General features: G+C 34.7%; 2 protein-coding genes across 4 annotated transcripts in view; one reads left to right on the top strand and one right to left on the bottom strand.

Moving 5' to 3' along the window:
• Positions 1-509: 509 nt before the first annotated feature.
• LOC111708832 (uncharacterized) lies at positions 510-1,669 on the top strand. Of its 3 annotated transcripts, none has more exons than XM_023482330.1 (2): positions 510-1,234; positions 1,370-1,669. In XM_023482330.1, exons 1-2 carry the CDS (start codon positions 630-632, stop codon positions 1,587-1,589), a joined length of 825 nt encoding a protein of 274 aa, XP_023338098.1. In that variant the 5' UTR covers positions 510-629; the 3' UTR covers positions 1,590-1,669. The 3 variants fall into 3 exon arrangements, with proteins under 3 accessions (XP_023338098.1, XP_023338100.1, XP_023338099.1); XM_023482332.1 differs by having other exon boundaries at positions 530-1,083; positions 1,228-1,669; XM_023482331.1 differs by having other exon boundaries at positions 551-1,051; positions 1,187-1,665.
• An 11,857-nt stretch (positions 1,670-13,526) lies between these two features.
• The window catches only part of LOC111708825 (tetratricopeptide repeat protein 28), a 42,016-nt gene continuing 36,903 nt past the window's right edge, over positions 13,527-18,639 (bottom strand). Inside the window, exons 20-21 of the mRNA XM_023482322.1 lie at positions 16,235-18,225; positions 13,527-15,901 (exon numbers count right to left, since the gene is read on the bottom strand). Coding sequence (XP_023338090.1) covers positions 13,652-15,901; positions 16,235-18,225 — 4,241 coding nt within the window. The 3' untranslated portion in view covers positions 13,527-13,651. The remainder of the gene's footprint in view (positions 15,902-16,234; positions 18,226-18,639) is intronic.

Genomic DNA, 18,639 nt, shown 5'->3' on the forward strand with positions numbered 1-18,639 from the left:
AACTGCCCAGTATATATGATGTACATTGTACATAGTACATTTGTACGCGGAATTGTACACAACAGTTTTTAGGACTTTTTTTCCGCAGACTTAAATTACTGAGTTCAAATTTCCCGAGACTTAGAACTTTTTTTCTAGGTTTTTCTTTTCCTCGGATTTATTTTCTTCCAGACTTTTATTCCTGTGATTTTTTTCCTGAGACTTAATTAATTGACAGCCCTCCATACTATTTTAGGGAAAAAAAAGTCTCAGGAATCCAAAACACAGGACTTTATTTCCAGTGACATTTACTCAAAGGACTTAAGAAAATTCGGACTTTTTTCCCGAGTTTTTATTTCCAGGTTTTTTTCCTGAAACTTTTTTTCCTGGGACTTTGTTACATAGATTCGATGGAGTTACCCTAGAAATTTAAATAGATGTAGTTTTAACCCTGAATAAAAACTAGTGAAAACAACCCATTCAGCTCCCTCCCTCCCCCCAGCACCTCCCTTCCATCGTTTCTCAACTAAAGATGACCGTCTACATGATACCTCTGTCTATATAAACAGCAGGTTGATTAAATCAGTTTATCATTCAATATCATATTATCACACAATTACCTTCAAACCAACTCATCAAGTTTTCCTACTATGAAGATTCTGGGATTCACTCTGTTGGCTGCAGTTGTGGTAACTTTTGGTTTTTACTGTTGCACCGCTTCCGGCCCTGCTGATGTTCAAGATCAATCCTTCCATCCTATTATTTTATCTGGATATTCTGGCTGCTACCAAGAAAACCACAAGTCACCCAGCCAGGAGTATTGGACCTGCATACAGCGAAGGGAGAAAGAGCACAAAGAACAGAAGGCTCGGATGGTTCTTCTGAAGAAAGTTATACTATCAGTTATTCAATATATCTGTATAGCTGGCTTTATAATAGTTTTTATCATAAAGCCAATTCTTCCAGTCCATGTCAGTACATTGTTTCCACCAACCATTTACGCTTGTGACCAGAACACCATCAAAGCTACCATGGATCTCCCTTCACGGATACAACCGAGGAGAGACGAAAGGTGTATCGTTGATGATTCAATTCCTCCTGTGCATATCAGATCATTGTTTCCATCAACCATTTACGCTTGTGACCAGAACACCATTAAAGCTACCATGGATCTCCCTTCACGGATACAACCGAGGAGAGACGAAAGATGTATCGTTGATTATTCAATTCCTCCTGTCCATATCAGAGATATCAGATCATTGTTTCCACCAACCATTTACGCTTGTGACCAGAACACCATTAAAGCTACCATGGATCTCCCTTCACGGATAAAACCAAGGAGAGACGAAAGGTGTATCGTTGATGATTCAATTCCTCCTGTGCATATCAGATCATTGTTTCCACCAACCATTTACGCTTGTGACCAGAACACCATTAAAGCTACCATGGATCTCCCTTCACCGATAAAACCAAGGAAAGACGAAAGATGTATAATCGTTGATGATACAATAGATCTAATAACACCAGTAAAATCCAAGACCTTAGTCCTGATAGATGCTAAGTATAGAATGCGACTACAACGAACCTGCAGACGTCAACTGTTCAAGTAGTCATGTAGATAATATATATAGTTACTATTAATCTCCATGTATATGTATATGTATATGTATATGTATTATGTATATCCATGTTTTTAACATGTTTTAACTAATAAACTCTATGTATGAATATTTAATCTTGTATTTATTCTTCGGTTAAACAAATTGAAGTTTGTTTAGGATTTTAATAATTACAATAGAGAGGTTAGAGTATAATGCTATTTATTGCAATTTATAGTGTTGGTATACAGTTTCGTTCCTTGTTAACACAAAAAAAAAACTTCACAAAATTTTAAGAAGTTTTGCCAATGTCAAAACAGTTGAATATCTTACACTATATAAAATTAAGAAAAAAGCTATCGTTCATTTGATTCGTTATTAATTCGTTCATGCAAATATCTTCTTCCAGATTGAAAAACTTCTATATAAAAGCGTTTGTTCAGAAAAAACAGTTTAAGGAAATTATAGTTGGACTTTCGTGCAAAGCAGAATTGTAGTTACTAGTTAGCTATCTAGCTATTAAACAGAAGCAGTTACTAGTTAGCTATCTAGCTATTAAACAAAAGTAGTTACTAGTTAGCTATTTAGCTATTAAACATTTATATTAGTTACTAGTTAGCTATCTAGCTATTAAACAGAAGTAGTTACAGCTATCTAGCTATTAAACAGAAGTAGTCACTAGTCAGCTATCTAGCTATTCAACAGAAGCAGCTACTAGTTAGCTTTATAGCTATTAAACATTTATATTAGTTACTAGTTAGCTATCTAGCTATTAAACAGAAGTAGTTACTAAATAGCTATCTAGCTATTAAACAGAAGTAGTTACTAGTTAGCTATCTAGCTATTAAACAGAAGTAGTTACTAGTTAGCTATCTAGCTATTAAACATTTATATTAGTTACTAGTTAGCTATCCAACTATTGAACATTTATATTAGTTACTAGTTAGCTATCTAGCTATTAAAAAGAAGTAGTTACTAGTTAGCTATCTAGCTATTAAACAGAAGTAGTTACTAGTTAGCTATCTAGCTATTAAACAGAAGCAGTTACTAGTTAGCTATCTAGCTATTAAACAAAAGTAGTTACTAGTTAGCTATTTAGCTATTAAACATTTATATTAGTTACTAGTTAGCTATCTAGCTATTAAACAGAAGTAGTTACTAGTTAGCTATCTAGCTATTAAACAGAAGTAGTTACTAGTTAGCTATCTAGCTATTAAACAGAAGTAGTTACTAAATAGCTATCTAGCTATTAACAGAATTAGTTACTAGTTAGCTATTTAGCTATTAAACATAAGTAGTAACTAGTTAGCTATTTAAACATTTATATTCTTATTTGCTATCAAAATGCTTCTAACATTTTGTATAAGATACCTCAATGATTTTTGTAAAGGAGTTATACTCTAGCATGGAGATAATAAGTAAATACAATGTTAATTTTTTCCATTTTGAGTTTTGAAGGAATGGAAAAATTTGTTTGAATCTTGTTTAAAAAAGTCACATTGTTCGGAAATGTTTTTAGTGTTTTGATTATTTGGAATTGGAAAAAAAGTTTTAAAACATTTGTGCTTTGGAGAATCTCAGTTTGCTAATGAAAAATTTGACTGCTTGCCCTAAAATCTAAATTCAAATAACCTTATTTAGAAATTGTGTACGTTATTGTGTGTGTACTAGTTAGTCCGGATACATAGCATCAAGGTTTACTAGAGGAGTTGGATGACTGGTTATATCCCCCCCCATAATTTTTAACTGGAGGGTTACCCATTAGGACGAGTGTATGATATTTTTTCAGACTCTTCTTACATTCATGACTCTCGGCAGTTGTAAACTTTCTTAGCGAATTCTTAATTCTGCAGGTCCAGGGTGGGAACAATCTCTACCATTCAACTGAATCTGCAGGTCCAGGGTGGGAACAATCTCTACCATTCAACTGAATCTGCAGGTCCAGGGTGGGAACAATCTCTACCATTCTGAATCTGCAGGTCCAGGGTGGGAACAATCTCTACCATTCAACTGAATCTGCAGGTCCAGAGGGTGGGAACAATCTCCACCATTCAATGTCTAAAAGATAGAGATTAGAGAGCTTTATCATATTAAGAATGAATGAGTTATCCTTGTATCTTTTTTTCCTTAATTATTTTTTAAATAAACCATTTTTTGGTTTAACGAAACGAAGATAACTTTTCTACATTATTTATAAAATAAAGGTTTAAAGGTTTGGGAATCGGGTCGGCCTTTTATGGAAATTATCTTTATTAATTCAAATAATTTCGAGTTCTGAAATATTTAACTGAAAATCTTAAATTTTTAAGATGCTAAAACACTTGAATCAGTGTGGGACTAGGGATTGTGGATACCTTCCCCTGGCCCTCTCAGAGTACTATGAAAAAAATAGGAAAAATTTGTCAATGAATAATTTATTACTGCCCTACACAGAATCACTATTTATTAAATGTAGTTTGTTTACAAAAATCTAATTTCTTTGCTATTGTTTTTATACGCAAGAACTGGTTTCTAAGCAGTCCAAATACGCAGATTGATATCTATATATAAATATAATCGATCATTTATTTAAAATTTAAATATTTCATTTCTAATTATATATACCCTCTCTTTTTGAGAATTAAAATCTTCATTAAAATTATATGCTTCGTGAATTTTTCTAATACAATTGTTTAATTTTATTCCTTTGAAAATATCTTTAAAATTATCATTAAACAGTTACACCATAAAATATCTATAAATAATTATAATGTTAAATCATATATTCTTACGTGTGCTGCGACTTCTTAAAATCTTTAATTGGATTACTTACTTCCGAAAAAAACATAGAAGGTTTTTTAGAAAAATTGTGTCTTGGGGTTATATAGAAATTGAGGTTTAGATGTCCGATAATACTTCATGTATCCCCCTAGATCCAATTACTCTCAAATTTTGATCGAGGAGCTGGGTAGAACCACGGGACTATAAAATACAAGATACAAGTTGACCAAGTTGACTTTTACAGAGAGAGTTTCCTGAGTTAGTTCGTAATAATTCACTTCCTGAGTAAGTTCTTAATAATTCACTTCCTGAGTTAGTTCGTAATAATTCACTTCCTGAGTTAGTTCGTAATAATTCACTTCCTGAGTTAGTTCGTAATAATTCACTTCCTGAGTTAGTTCTTAATAATTCACTTCCTGGGTTAGTTCGTAATAATTCACTTCCTGAGTTAGTTCGTAATAATTGACTTCCATCTCTGATGAAAGAATCTGCAAAAAAAACCGTTCTACAAAGATCTTAATAACACCTGCCTAGCATCTTCAAATTTTAAAGAAAATTTCGCACTAGAATTAAAGAAGATAGCTAAATAAATAGATTATTGTAACAATTGGTTTCTAGCTTGGGAACCCAGCATTGCTTGAAAGATCTATAAAATTAAACACAGACAATTTTGAATTAAAAACCAAGGCAACGTTTCCGTGGTTCTTTAAGTTAATATTTGATACTTCATATTATTGAAAATGATATCTATAACATTTACCAATGAATGAAAGCATAGGTTAAAGTGTTATTGTTACATTCTTAAATTTTATATTGGTTAATAGAAAAATCATATATTTTGCAAAAATTGTTTGATCAAAATTTTTCTTCTCTTTAGAAAAACAGAATAGTCAAGAGAAGAACTTATATCTTTAAAGGGAGTGTTCGCGAAGAATAAAAGGGGGTATTTAGGCTAATATCGAGTTGAATTCGATAACGCTAGCTACTAATTTTAGTGTTGCGTCTATGAACAGAACAGAGATTATTCTCTTGAGTCTAAGAGGAGAAAATGGTTAATAACAACTCATAGTCATATGTACCGAAGAGCACAGAACCCATACAAATCCACGGACCACGGAGTTCCATTATTTTACGCACACTGTATATAATTCTATTAGATTTAAAACTAATCATTTAGAACTTACAAACTGTAAATGTCGATTTAAATTTGGTGCATTCCTGCAACTCCTTGGATTTGTATAGGTTCCATGCGCTGTTCGGTCTGAGTCGTTTTTAACCATTTTCTCCTCATTGGTGCAATAGATAGAAGTAAAATATTCAATTCAATATCAGCCTATACCCCCTTTAATTTTTTCGCAAACACTCTCTTTAATATAAAACAGAGCGTCGAAATAGTGTACCTGATTCATACTTGATCAGACAAAGCTTTAAATGATACCATTGTGAATTTTTATCTTAGTATGAAGGGTCACTTAAAATTACGCTTACAGTCCCTTTAAGTAACAGAAAATGGACAGTCGTATAGCTGGTGACTTTTAAGTTTTGAATTTTAATTCTTAGTGGGTTTATCCCTGTATTTTTATCAATTGAAAAAAAAACAGGATTAATATGGCTTAAAGCAAAGAATATCATGAATGCAATCCAAATATAAAATTAGCCATAAATTTAATGTGCATTGTGCAAATTGTGCAGGTGGCAAGGTGCATTTGTGTGTCGTTGCTGTTGGATAAAAGGGAGTGTTTGCGAAAAATTTAATTTCCAGAAACTATCCTTAACAACATAGGCAGAGAATTGTATTATTTTGAAAAGGGTTTAAATGAACTGTAAGTGTAATAACCCTCCATGCAAAGATGACAACGGTAAACTTGGAAGCTTTGCCTGATCAACTATGAATTTTGTGTCTTTAATCTGTTTATAAGAAGCAACGGAGAAACTCACAGAAATAAATACTTTTTAAGTCTAAAAAACGACAGTATCTTCCACTTTGATGAGATTAAGGGTACCGTTGTAAATCGGGCATTGCCATCTTTGCATGGAGGTACACTTGTAATTATGCTTACATTCCCTTTAAATCCTCTTTTCTTTTTACAGAAACATTGAATGTAAAAATTCGAACGTAAACTCGTATGTTTTAAAAAGAAAATATAGATTTAATTGATTTCAAATTCAAGAGAAAATGCCACAATATATTGGATATTAGACTACAGGAGCGTCCTTTAACAATTTAAGCTAACGGGCTAAGTTTTCCAACGAGCTGGAATTGAGTCTTTGCCACAAACTTTGATTTTCATATCCCTATATCTTTGCAGCTCAATCTCTGAAATCTTAAATGTTTCAAACTATTAATTCTGTTGGATCAAATATCAAAGATTTGTACATCAGGTTGCAAGGACATAGAGATTACAAAATTTAAGCTTGTGGTAAAGACTCAATTCCTGTAGCAGTGAACTTTCAATTCCATACTAATTTAGTCTTAAGACCTTTTGCTTGAAGGATAAACATAAATTCAGATGAAGGGGACCTTGTAGTGTTAAACGAAGTATTCAATTAAAAAAATCAGTTTTCCCTAAAAAATCACAAGCTATAGAGTTATGCACAATCCAATATAATTTAGGTCACCCTATTTATTACATTATGTAAATTTGTAAAAATTGTTATAAATATTAATTTTTCTTTCTTTAGGTACCTGAGTATGGGAGGGGAGGATGGAAATATTTATATTTATGATACAAGGTATGCTAATAGTTAAATATACTTGCTGAGTAATCTAACTACAATCGTCGTCGTATATATATCAATTCAATGAAGACGACCTTTGATTTATATTTCTTATTTCTGCCAAGCCTTACAAAAGCATTAGTACAAATGTAACATGTAAACATGAGTAAACATGAGTAAACATGAGTAAACAAGTAAAAGAGAACCTGTCAATTAACAGATTTTCCTTGTTCTCTTGAATTGTTTATATAGTGAGAACCATAAAACGGTGGAAAGAAAGACGACATTTAAACAATAGCATTTGTACCATGGAACTAATTAAAACTAGGAGTCTAAAATTCGTCTTCCTATTCCACAGCTTTGTGGGTCTCACTGCCATCGGTATTTGTACACATCATTCATCAAACTATATCTATTATTCAAAAAAATATTTTAATTATACATATTAATATTATAGGAAGACGACATGCTATCTGTCAAGGATTCAAACAAACTGTGATGTCGTCGTTGATGTTGCGTTTAGGAAAACTTCTTACATTGATATTTTGATAATCAATAAATAAATCAAAGCAAAGAGCATTCATGTACATGTACATATGGAAAATCCATATTTCTTATGACACTCTAGCCCCTCACCCCCCCCCACCCCCACACACATTTTCCTGATCTACAAAAGTTTTTATATAAGAAATATTTTAGTAAATGGAGAACTCAGCTTATAGCATCAACCATGGATGGACATGTGCTGGCAACCTAACGTTTTACATCAATACAAGACGTTTTCATTCTAACGATGTAAATCAACAAACCGTCTTCAACCTAGAGATTTACAGTAACGTTTTACATCCATACAAAACGTTTTTATTCTGCATCAACAAAACGATTTAAACCTAGAGATTCATGTCATCCTAATGGCATCGCGATTTTATATCAACAAGACGTTTTTATGTTTTAACCTAACGTCTTATCCAATCACTTTATATTACGGCAAGGAGTTTGTAAACCTATCGTTTTCTATTTAAACCAGACTAATTTTACGTGAGCTGAAAACTTTAGAATGGTGGATATCGAGATTAATGCGTGATCCTCTCTTTTTTATAATATGGAGACAAATCTAATCTTGTACTTGTATCCTGAAAAGTGTATAAAATTCAACCAATCAGAGTCGCGGTTACCTAGCCGATAAATTTGAAATTTTGCGCGCCATTTATACGGAAATGGAAGAACTCTCTAATTAAGAACAAACGGTTTTTGATTTTTCTCTACTATATCCAGAAAGAACGGTTTAAGAAGAAAATCAAAAGTGTGTCCATTGGATACTCAGATTAAGTAATCGAGACAAGGGATATCTCATTCTAAAGTTTTCTGGCCCTTTACATCAACCTCACATTGACAACCTGGATTTTTAATTAGGGTTGCGTTATTGAAATATATTTCTTATAAATGTATGTTTAATCATTTATCAACTTTCAATAGTATCCAGAATTGTAACCATAACCCTGGCTGACATTATTGTATTTTTTTACTATCTATGTTTGTTTAAAAATATATGTTTGGATAAAAAAGAATAGCAATAAGCTAAGATCACATTCCAGTTTGGAATAATGTGTCTTTTTCTAAAATTTAGCAATCTTTAAACATATCAGATTTGTCTTTTTAACTTTTTTCATTCTGAACGCATTAAAAAAAAAATTTATGTATAATTTGTTAAATATTGTATTATAAAGTGGCAGCTGGCGTGGATAACGGCCGAACTGTTAAATCAGGTTAATTGATTAATTTTGATTAGCGTTACAATATATTCATGTCTAATGGTTGAAAATATGTCAGACAAGAACTTAAATTTATCTTTGGTATAATCTAAAACATATAATCCCCGGGCCTGCTCTCCCCTTTTGTACAATCTATTGTAATTTGGCGCAATTTATCGAGAGATCATTGATATAACATCATCATCATCATTTTTATAATATTCATCATTATAAGACCAGTCATCTTTACCCCACACACACACACAATTCATATAATGGGATACAAACTCCGGATACAAAAGATCCAATGGAACAAAGGAGTTGAGTCTCTGTTACAAATTCGCCCATCCCTAAATCAGAGTTGGTGGCAAAGACTGTAATTCCTTTTCAAATAATTTTTTTATATGGAATTTTCAGAACATCATTTGAAGCAAATTCATTAGACACCATTTGAAACTCATGCATTGGAACCAATTGAAAGTAATGCATTGGAACTATTTGAATCTTATGTATTGGAACCAATTGAAACTAGCTCATTGGAACCATTTAAAACTCATGCATTGGAACCAATTGAAAATAATTAATTAGAACCATTTGAAACGTATGGGTTGGAACCAATTGAAACTAACTCATTGGAACCAATTGAAAATAATTTATTAGAACCATTTGAAACTAATTCATTGGAACCATTTGAAACATACGTATTTGAACCAATTTAAACTAACTCATTGGAACCAATTGAAAATAATTCATTTGACCTATTTGAAAGTAATTCATCAAAAGCATTGAAACCTCATTCACAACAATCATTTAAAACCAGTGCATTGAATTTTATTGAAACTCATTTACTGAGACTCTTTAAACTCATTCTCTATTCACTGAAAGAAATAATTGGAACAATCCAAAACTTATCCATAAACTTTTTAAAACTATTTCATTGGACCATTTATAGAAACAGTTGCATTTTAATCAAAGGAAACCATTGCAGCCAAATATACACGACGTCAAAAGTGTCATATATAACAAGAAAAACGAAATTTTCTCCCATTAGTTGACATGTTTTTCAAGAAAGTGTAAAAACAGAAAATAACGAATACATTCAATTGCCCATATTTTACTGTAAGATAAGCACTTTATTCTAAAACTATCAATATTATTTTTAATTTTGTCGGACACAAAAACTGAATTGACAATTGTGACGTCAGAATACAGCTGTACTGAGAGTGTACAAATTCTATATTTCCATCTATTGTACGAGAATCTATTCGATTGCAACCATTAAACTCATTTTAATCTATTTTACGCTTCTTCAGAGCAAATTTGGAGCTATAATTAAACTTGTAAACTCTTAAAATAGAAACACTATATGGCACTTTTTTTATTTTAAAACTATTGATGTTCAATATATATGAAACATTTTTATATATTCCTGAAAAACCAAAAAATATTTTCACAGATAAATAAATGTTTCTTTTTTTCTAATTTTGACAATTTTAAGGGACAGTATTTCTAAACAGACACCAGTAAAAGAATTCAAGCCATTTAATGCAAATTCTTATCGTTGAACATGTTTACTATAGTGTTGCCCCCCCTCCCTCAAGTAAGCAGCAATAATTGTAAATATCAATGCAAAAAAAAGATTGGAATTTACGACATTGTTTTGTTTTCATTAGTTCGCGGTTTATAACAATTCTGTGCATTGCAATCAAAACAAAGAATTAGTTTAACAAGGATCACATATTTACGACGCGATGATTTGTATCAAAAATGCTTTCCGTTAACAATAACGAGTCCCTTATGTACAGTTTTTGCCCCTTTGTATTTCATATTTTGTGGACACATTTTTTAAGATTTCATTTTTATCCCAGCTCTCAGACTGTGTCTTGTAAATTACCCTTTTTACAATCTTCAACTGTTGATGATATTGAAAGTAAGAAGTAAATACAACTGCAAAAATGATCTGAGCTGAAAACTTTAGAATTGGATACCCTTAATCCGGATCGCTTAATCTGAATATCCATTGTGGAAACTTATGATTTTCTTAATTCTCTGCTTTTGTACACGCTGGTTTGTAAAATTCTAGACACTTTAGTGGAATAAAGATTATAATAATCTGAGGATTAACAAAAAGAGGAGATCAAGCATTAATTTCAATATCCACGATGATAAAGTTTTCAGAGCTGAAAACTTTTGAATGTGATATCCTTAATTCCGATCTGTTAATTAATCTGGAGATTAAATTTATGAGGAAAACAAGCAATATTTAATCTGGAGATTAAGAAAAAGAGTGGATTAAGCATTAATCTCGATATCCACCATTCAAAAGTTTTCAGCTCTGATGAAACTGATAGATTTTTCCCCAATTGGCGAGCTAGAAAATTGCAGAAATTTTTCAGAACATTTGTATGTTAAAAATTTGAACACAGTAGTTTGTACAAATGAACATGAACATGCCTTAAACTATTATTTGAGCACAGTAGTTTGGACAAATGAACATGAACATGCCTTAAACTATTATTACCCAATACCTTTTCATCCTAATTTAAAACTTTAATATCTAAACTTTGATTGATTGATTAACCAGAGTTCAAAGTTGTAAATGTCAAAAACTAATAAGACAAAAATATAAGAAAAAACTAAAACACAAAATCAGAAACAAATTGAGCAGTATTTTGCCAATTGCGAAACAAGTAAAAGAGAGGTAAAAGCAAAGGGCAAAGCGTTGTAACAATTCAATCAAAGCTGTCTAAATACTCGGTGCCCAAGCTTTAGTTATCTACAGTGATGACCAGAAAACTCTGAAATAGGAAGACGACTTTTGGAATCAAGTTTAAATTTTTAAAAGGTCACAGCATGGGAGGCAGTAATGATGCAGTGTAAACAGACCCATTTCCCTAAATGAGTGATTTAATAAGTGTCGAGTAAAATAATTTGCTTTGAAACAACATCAAACACCTTTAAGTATTGCCATAATGTCTTCTTCCTATTCCATTGTTTTCTGGATATCACTGTATATCTCAGTGATTCATGTTTCTTGATAAAAGCCAAGTTAGAAATAAGAACACTTTATATCTTAAAACACGACCTTTAAAGAAGATCAATGAAAAAGGAGAACAATTTATCTTATCAAATGTATTCCTTAGTCAGTTACCCATGGTCTGCATTACAAACAGATAACAACACTTCACAGTGATCTAAACAATTTCTTCTTTTAAGGCAGAGGGTCATGAATGTGATTCAGCTAATGCTAAATCGCAGTGATCTAGTTACATTTAACTTGCAAATACTGTGTTCCAAAATTTCAAAATGAAAATTAGATTTCAAGGTGTTCTACAACTTGCACTTATACGCAAGTGATGGATTGGACATGGATTTTAGTAGCAGAGGTTATTTTGCGTGTGAAGGAATTTAGGCTTTATCAAAATCTCAAATTTTCTTATCCCTAAATCTTTGCAACCTTATGGTGTAAACCTTTTATATTTCAAACTGGGTTAAAGTGATGACTAGACCATCAGAGTTTATAGCAAAGACTCAATTCCTTTTGAGGTTAAAAAATTAAAATGTTTAGGTTTAAAGGTTTAAGTTAGTTAAGAAATAGAAGTAGGGTAAAGAAGGTTTATATGTCCAAGTTTATGTAAAAGGTTTAGGTAGTTTTAGGTACAAAGGTTCAAATATACAGGTATAGCTTTGAAGGGAACCATTGTGAATTATTAAATACCGATTTTAAATAAAAATTGAATATCTATTACTCTATAAAAAGTTCAAAGAATAAAAATGTTTTTGGTTTATTTTTTTTTGAACAGCCTATTTGTACGTATAAAAAGCCTGTGGTGTAATGTTTGCATACATTATACAACTTGTCCTTGAGTAAACCAGTTTCAAATTTGAAATCATTAAATGTAAAATGTTATGCAAAACATTTGTTGTGTTATTCTTCTTATCCGTTAAAGGTTTAAGGAAGGTTTTAAAACTGGAATAATTATCATGTTTATTAGAAAATGGGAAAACATACTTCTGTCTCTGCGTTGTACTCTTAGTGAGTTAAATGATATAATTGCCCCCCTGTATATTTCAATGACCTTGGGTTTAACCTGTAATTTACTTCTTTTAACATCAACATCAACCTTATTAGGCACCTGGCTTGAACCTGACAGGGCGTTTCCATAAACATAAGCATTGAGGAACGACATTTTTAGTCAAAATAACAAAGTTAATAAGTAATCAAAGAGAAGCTTTTTTAAATGACAGCTTCTCTTGGATCCTATGTTTTTGTGTATCCATGCTTTTTAAGAGTTTGATATAAAAAATGAAATCGAAAGTCGTCTTCATTGTATTGATATTACCCCTTGTATAATGCAATCAAACTTGCGTACATTATCATTTTTTTACGTAGCTCAGGTAGCCAAGGAGTACAGACTTTCATTTTATATTTCAAAAAAGACTTCAAAGGATAGCAGAGTTTATTTTTTACTTTTGCAAATGCTTCAAAGTCAGAGATGTTATGCTGTGAATCTCGGGATCAAGCATTGATCCACAGCTTATGCACTATGCAGATCATACCCTGCAGCTTGACTTTGCTTCAAATCCCCAATTTTAATTTCTTGGAAAGATTATAAGCTGTCAGCTCGAGTAATCCAAAAGATGTTCTGTTTAATTTAAAGTTTGCATCATAAAATGCACTTGTAAACTTTTTAACCTCCAGCTTAAAGGTACACATACATAATATCCATATATATTTATTAGTTAGGTACTGAAAGTCATAATATCACATTTATGTTTTTTACCAGTTTTAAACAAGAACTGTCAGAGTTCAAGCGAGCCCTAAATATAGCATGAAGAGGTTGTTCAACAATCAGAGGACAAGTTTCCAGTATATGTAAACCTGCCGTTCTTATCCTTACTCCATAGATGTGGATGCTTACTAGCACTCTCTCTCATCTTCTCCTCCTTGTTGGAGTGGAACTCACTGTTGATATACTGAGCTACATCACTAGGACGGATATTTGGATTAATAACAGTGGTGACCTGGCTCCCAGGTATCTGACGAAATCCTCCTACTGGATCCCGCACCCTGAGATAATTAAACTTGGAAGTAAGATCCTTGCTAGCTGTGGTAGAGTTAGGTGAGTACCCAGAGTACTGGGAGTCTGTCATTGATCGCCCATCCCCCTCATCACGTACACGGGTTGGAGGAATTGACATAATTGTTGGGTCGGGTTTGATATATCCTGTCTGGTTCCAGTGGTCGGGTTTTGGGGGCACACTAGGCCGAGCTTTTCGCAGCGGGTGGGCTTCTTCAATTACGGACAGATTGTCAAAACTATTAATGTTGTCAGAAGGGTTTTTGGTGGTGCATAGTTCTGGCTCAGGATGGTGATCAATCTGGGCCACAGCGATATTGTTGGACATGATCAGTTTAGAGAGGGGTGGAGCCAATCCTAACCCTATATTTCGCTCATGGTACACCTCAGAGATTGGCAGCTCGCGGTTTATCCGCCTCATCTGGGTTGACATTATCTGTTCCTTGATCCCTGGCTCTCCCAATGTTTCTTTCCTAACCATGACACCCTCTGCAGGGGTGGAGTTGGATTGGAACTGGGATATTTCTCCAGTAGAAGATTTCTTGTTAATACTTCCCTGAGGACTGTTTGATTCTCCAGTAGGTGGTACTCGCGTTGTTACACCTGGTTCCAATCTTGCAGTGTCCTTTCTCAATGATGGATGAACCCGGTTAATCTCAGCTCTAATACTCAATTTATCATTCACATTGGAAGTTTCAATGAGCTTAGCCTTACCCAACATGTTGTATCCAGATTCCGTAAATACACTTCTTACAGGAGCAACATTCTTCTCAAGCTTGGCTTGTTCAAAGTTCTCATATGCACCTGCTTGATTAGAGATTAGATATTTCCTGGATACAAGCCCTATTCCAGCCATATTAGCTGAATCCGTGACTCCAGGACTAAGCTTGGATAAATTAGATTGTCGTCTGAGCACAGTTGAGTGAATAGCTTCCCAGTCATTAATAGAACTTGTACTACTGCAGCTCTCAGGTCTACTCAGAGGAGATGGACCATGCTTGAACTTGGATCCTTGCAGGGATAGTTTACTAGGGGAGTAGGTGGAGGAAAGATGAGAGGAGTTTTCATGGCTTGAATTCAGGGAATAGTTCCCAGGATACCTTGAAATTCCTCGCAGATTTTCCACAGGACTTGGAGTAAAATTGCAATCACTTTCTCTCCCTTTTTGGTGGTAAATATTGCTATGCAGAATAGATGGAAGGACAGGGTTGGATATTCCTTGGTACCCTGAACTAGTGCTTCCTGTGGGAGAATCTCCCTGAGCTTGTCTTCCATCAGGTTCTCCTCTATTCCTGGCATAGCTGGAGAAAGCTCCGCCAGTACCGTCCAGAACAAGATCACTCTTTCTGGGTAGAGGGAATGGTGGAACAGGAGGTGGAACAGGAGAATCAGAAGCTCTAGAAGTGTCCTCATCATCATTGCAATCATCCATAGAATCATTGGAGTCCACATTAACTGATCTGGGCGCCTCATCTGTATCAAACAATGCAACCAGTGTCTGCAAGGCAAACTGTATCTGACGCTTGTTTGCATTCCTACATGTTCTTAGGGTTATCTCATCCCTTCCCACCTCCATCAAATCAAAACCTAAACTTGCCAGTAATTCATGACAGCCGGGTATTCTCCAGAGCTTAACGTTGACAGGTATCTGAACACTTTCAGCTTCCAGATCCCGCGGTCCAAATTCACCGATGACTTGCCGGAATAGAGCCATGATTTCATCTGCTGAGTCAGGGCTCACAAGTAAATTAGAAAGTGCCGCCCAAGATGTTTGAGACAAGGCAAGGATTGCCTGCAGGCTTGCACTGCACTGTGCTAATCTTTCCCCAGGATCACTCTGTGGAAAGAATACGGCAGAGGGGATTCCGTTAGCGGCAGGTTCAAACCTAAACCCTACGGACATGAGTAGATCCATCCAGCCCTCCACACTCCCAACCTTATTCTCAATACTCTTCTGAGAGGTGTACATAGCGTTCTTGTAACCACGGTTTATCCGCTGTAGGGACTTCTCAACCTAAATACATAAATAATTTTATGAAAATACCAGAGACACATTGCGGGCGCTAAGTTAACATGAAACAATTCCATAGAAGGCAAAATTTACATATTTAATCATGAAAACCTCTGTTTTAAACATCAATTTCCCTGGGATCTATAAAGTCCGTCTACAGAGTGTCTCAAAAAATACATTTTTTATCTTTATAATCAGATTGCATTCCCTTATTTAAAATATGCAATTGGAAACTTCTGACACTCTTGAACCTCCTGTAAAAATCATTGTTATTGCTTAAGAAAAGAAATGTACTCTACCTAGTACAGGATACCCCTTACTATTTTAAATGCTTACCAAGTGTAAAGTTACTCTGAGTGCGTCCCTACATTTGTCAGGAGTAGATATCATCTCTCTCAGGGCCTGTCCCATTAGAGCCACTTTATTAGACAACTTGACATCCTGCCCAATAAGAAGGAAACCTGCCCAGTTGGCGGGATGCTGGAAATATTTAGTTGTTTGTACAGCTGTCATTGCTTCAGCCAGGGCCCGGCTCACCCTTGAACCCTGGAGGAGAGAGGAATAGAATGCTTTCATGATTAATTTAACAGCAGTGTCTGGGACAGGCCATAGAGACACAAGAACACATTGCGCTCCAGCAGCTAGAAGAGCTCGAGTTAGACCAATAACTCCATCTGAACTAGCGCAGCCATGTTTATCCCGGGTATAACAGCTAGAGATAACCACCAGCTTGGCAGTCAACTTTAGTTTAAGAATGTCAGCGGCAGTGAGTAGAAACTCAGATAGAGCTGGGAGCTCTATTGTAGTAGCTTCAGACTTCACATCTTCCTCTTCATGAATAGTATCATTGTGAATAGAATAGCTCCTTGGATTATTACAGGAGCCAGTGGTGGGAGATCTGGACTCCATAAATTCTCCAGGAGATACTATTATTGCAGAGAGTTTCCAGGAAACATGACAAGCTAAATGAATTGATTCAGCTTCGCCTAATTCAGTTAAAAGGTTATCTTTGGTGGCCTGGTTCCCAAGCATTGGCTTAGTTTGTAGAATCTCAGAAACAATGTTTGCTTCTTGCTCAGCATGAGGGATGTCATTCCAGCCCCAATGATCTGTGACAGAACTTGGAATTTTAGGATTTCCTACAACAAGACGTTTCAGATTCTCACTTGAATGCCGGGGTTTGGGTACCTTTGCCTTGAGATTTGTCAAGCTTGGAATGACTAAGAGGCTAAACCTCTCACATAAATAGTCTGTGCAATTAGGTCCTTTCAACACTGGGAATGGGATCAGATAAAGATCACCTTCTAGCACGAGTAAAAGTTCACTAGGGTAACCCTCCGGCAAATCATCTTCCATTGGTTCGATGAGTAATTGATAGAGGTTCCGGAGGGAAGAATGCCCCTGCCACCCTGACCTCCTGGAACGGGTACTACCCGCCCTAGAACCCGGAGTTAAACCACTAAGAGTGCTTCCTCCTCCCACACTGCCTACTGAGAAGAGTGAACTGAGTGAATAGGACGAAGCATTCATGCGTGAAGATCTGTTAACCATTCTAAGGAAGCCAGTCCTATCACTATCCTGATTTAGCTTGTCACCCAACTCTTCCAGGTGGTTCGACCACACACCAGAACTATTATCTTCATCTTCCTTACCCAGTTCTCCTGAACCTGTATCTATTCCTAGAGATTCCCGAACACTCTGTATATGGTTCTCCAAGAGGTAACCACTTCGTTCACATTCTGGTTTTTCTAACTCCTCCTCATCTTCCTCAACCAGGCAGGTTTGGTGAAACCTAACAATTCCTTTAGTTGGCATTATCAGCCAACAGTAGAGATAACCGGCAGCTAAACTAAAATACAGAACAGTTGCTTTCTGACGGTTAACTAATTTCTCAATATCTTCTACAGATTTAGGAGATATGTCGATGGACGGAGTGTTTTTGTTCTTCTTGTTTTGTCGCTCATGAAGCAGGTCAATGAAAGCTCTGTTCCTACTTTTCTCAGCTACAAGCAGGGCCTCATTCTCCCGATTCATTAGAACCAGGATCCGCTGCAAGGATTGATAGCAAGCAGTTTGTAGATCATACAGGGATAATTTAAACTCTGCTGAACCTTTCGCATCCCTACGAATCCCTTCAAAGAGTCTACTTGCAATATCCAATTGCTCCCTAGCTCCTTCGAGGTCGTAGTTCTGCCAGAGGGCTAATCCAAGCCTATGCCTGATCCTGGCTTCATCCTCCTTCCGTAGAAGTTGCTCAGCAATAGCCAACCCTTGCTGGAGGTAGTTGACAGACTGACCAATATTTCCCGACACATATTCTGTCCGACCTTAAAAAAAAGGGTTTGAAATTTTTGTTCAAAATATTAATCTTAAACCTTGCAATATTTTATTTTGATAATTGTTACTTGTGCTTTAAGATGGAAAACAGATGAAAGTGTCTAAAAGAAGAAAAATTTCACAGGATTTGAATCCATTTATTTCTTTTAGGAACATTGAAAGTTAGTATCTAAAACCCCTGTTGAAAAGTCAAATTTGAATGGGGAAAGTTGTAAAGAAAAAATAAAATTGTTCTTTAGATCCAAATAATTAATGACATGAGGACAAAGTTTTGATAAACTACGTCTGGGTGGGATGTTCTGGCAATCTGCCTATCAAGGATGAAGGATAAAAACAAGCCTTCTATTCAACCCCAATCTGATTAATTACACATTTGACTAATTACCCTGGATCAAAGCTAAGTA

The sequence above is a fragment of the Eurytemora carolleeae genome, unplaced genomic scaffold, assembly GCF_000591075.1.
Source record: "Eurytemora carolleeae unplaced genomic scaffold, Eaff_2.0 scaffold845, whole genome shotgun sequence".
NCBI classification, from domain to species: domain Eukaryota; kingdom Metazoa; phylum Arthropoda; class Copepoda; order Calanoida; family Temoridae; genus Eurytemora; species Eurytemora carolleeae.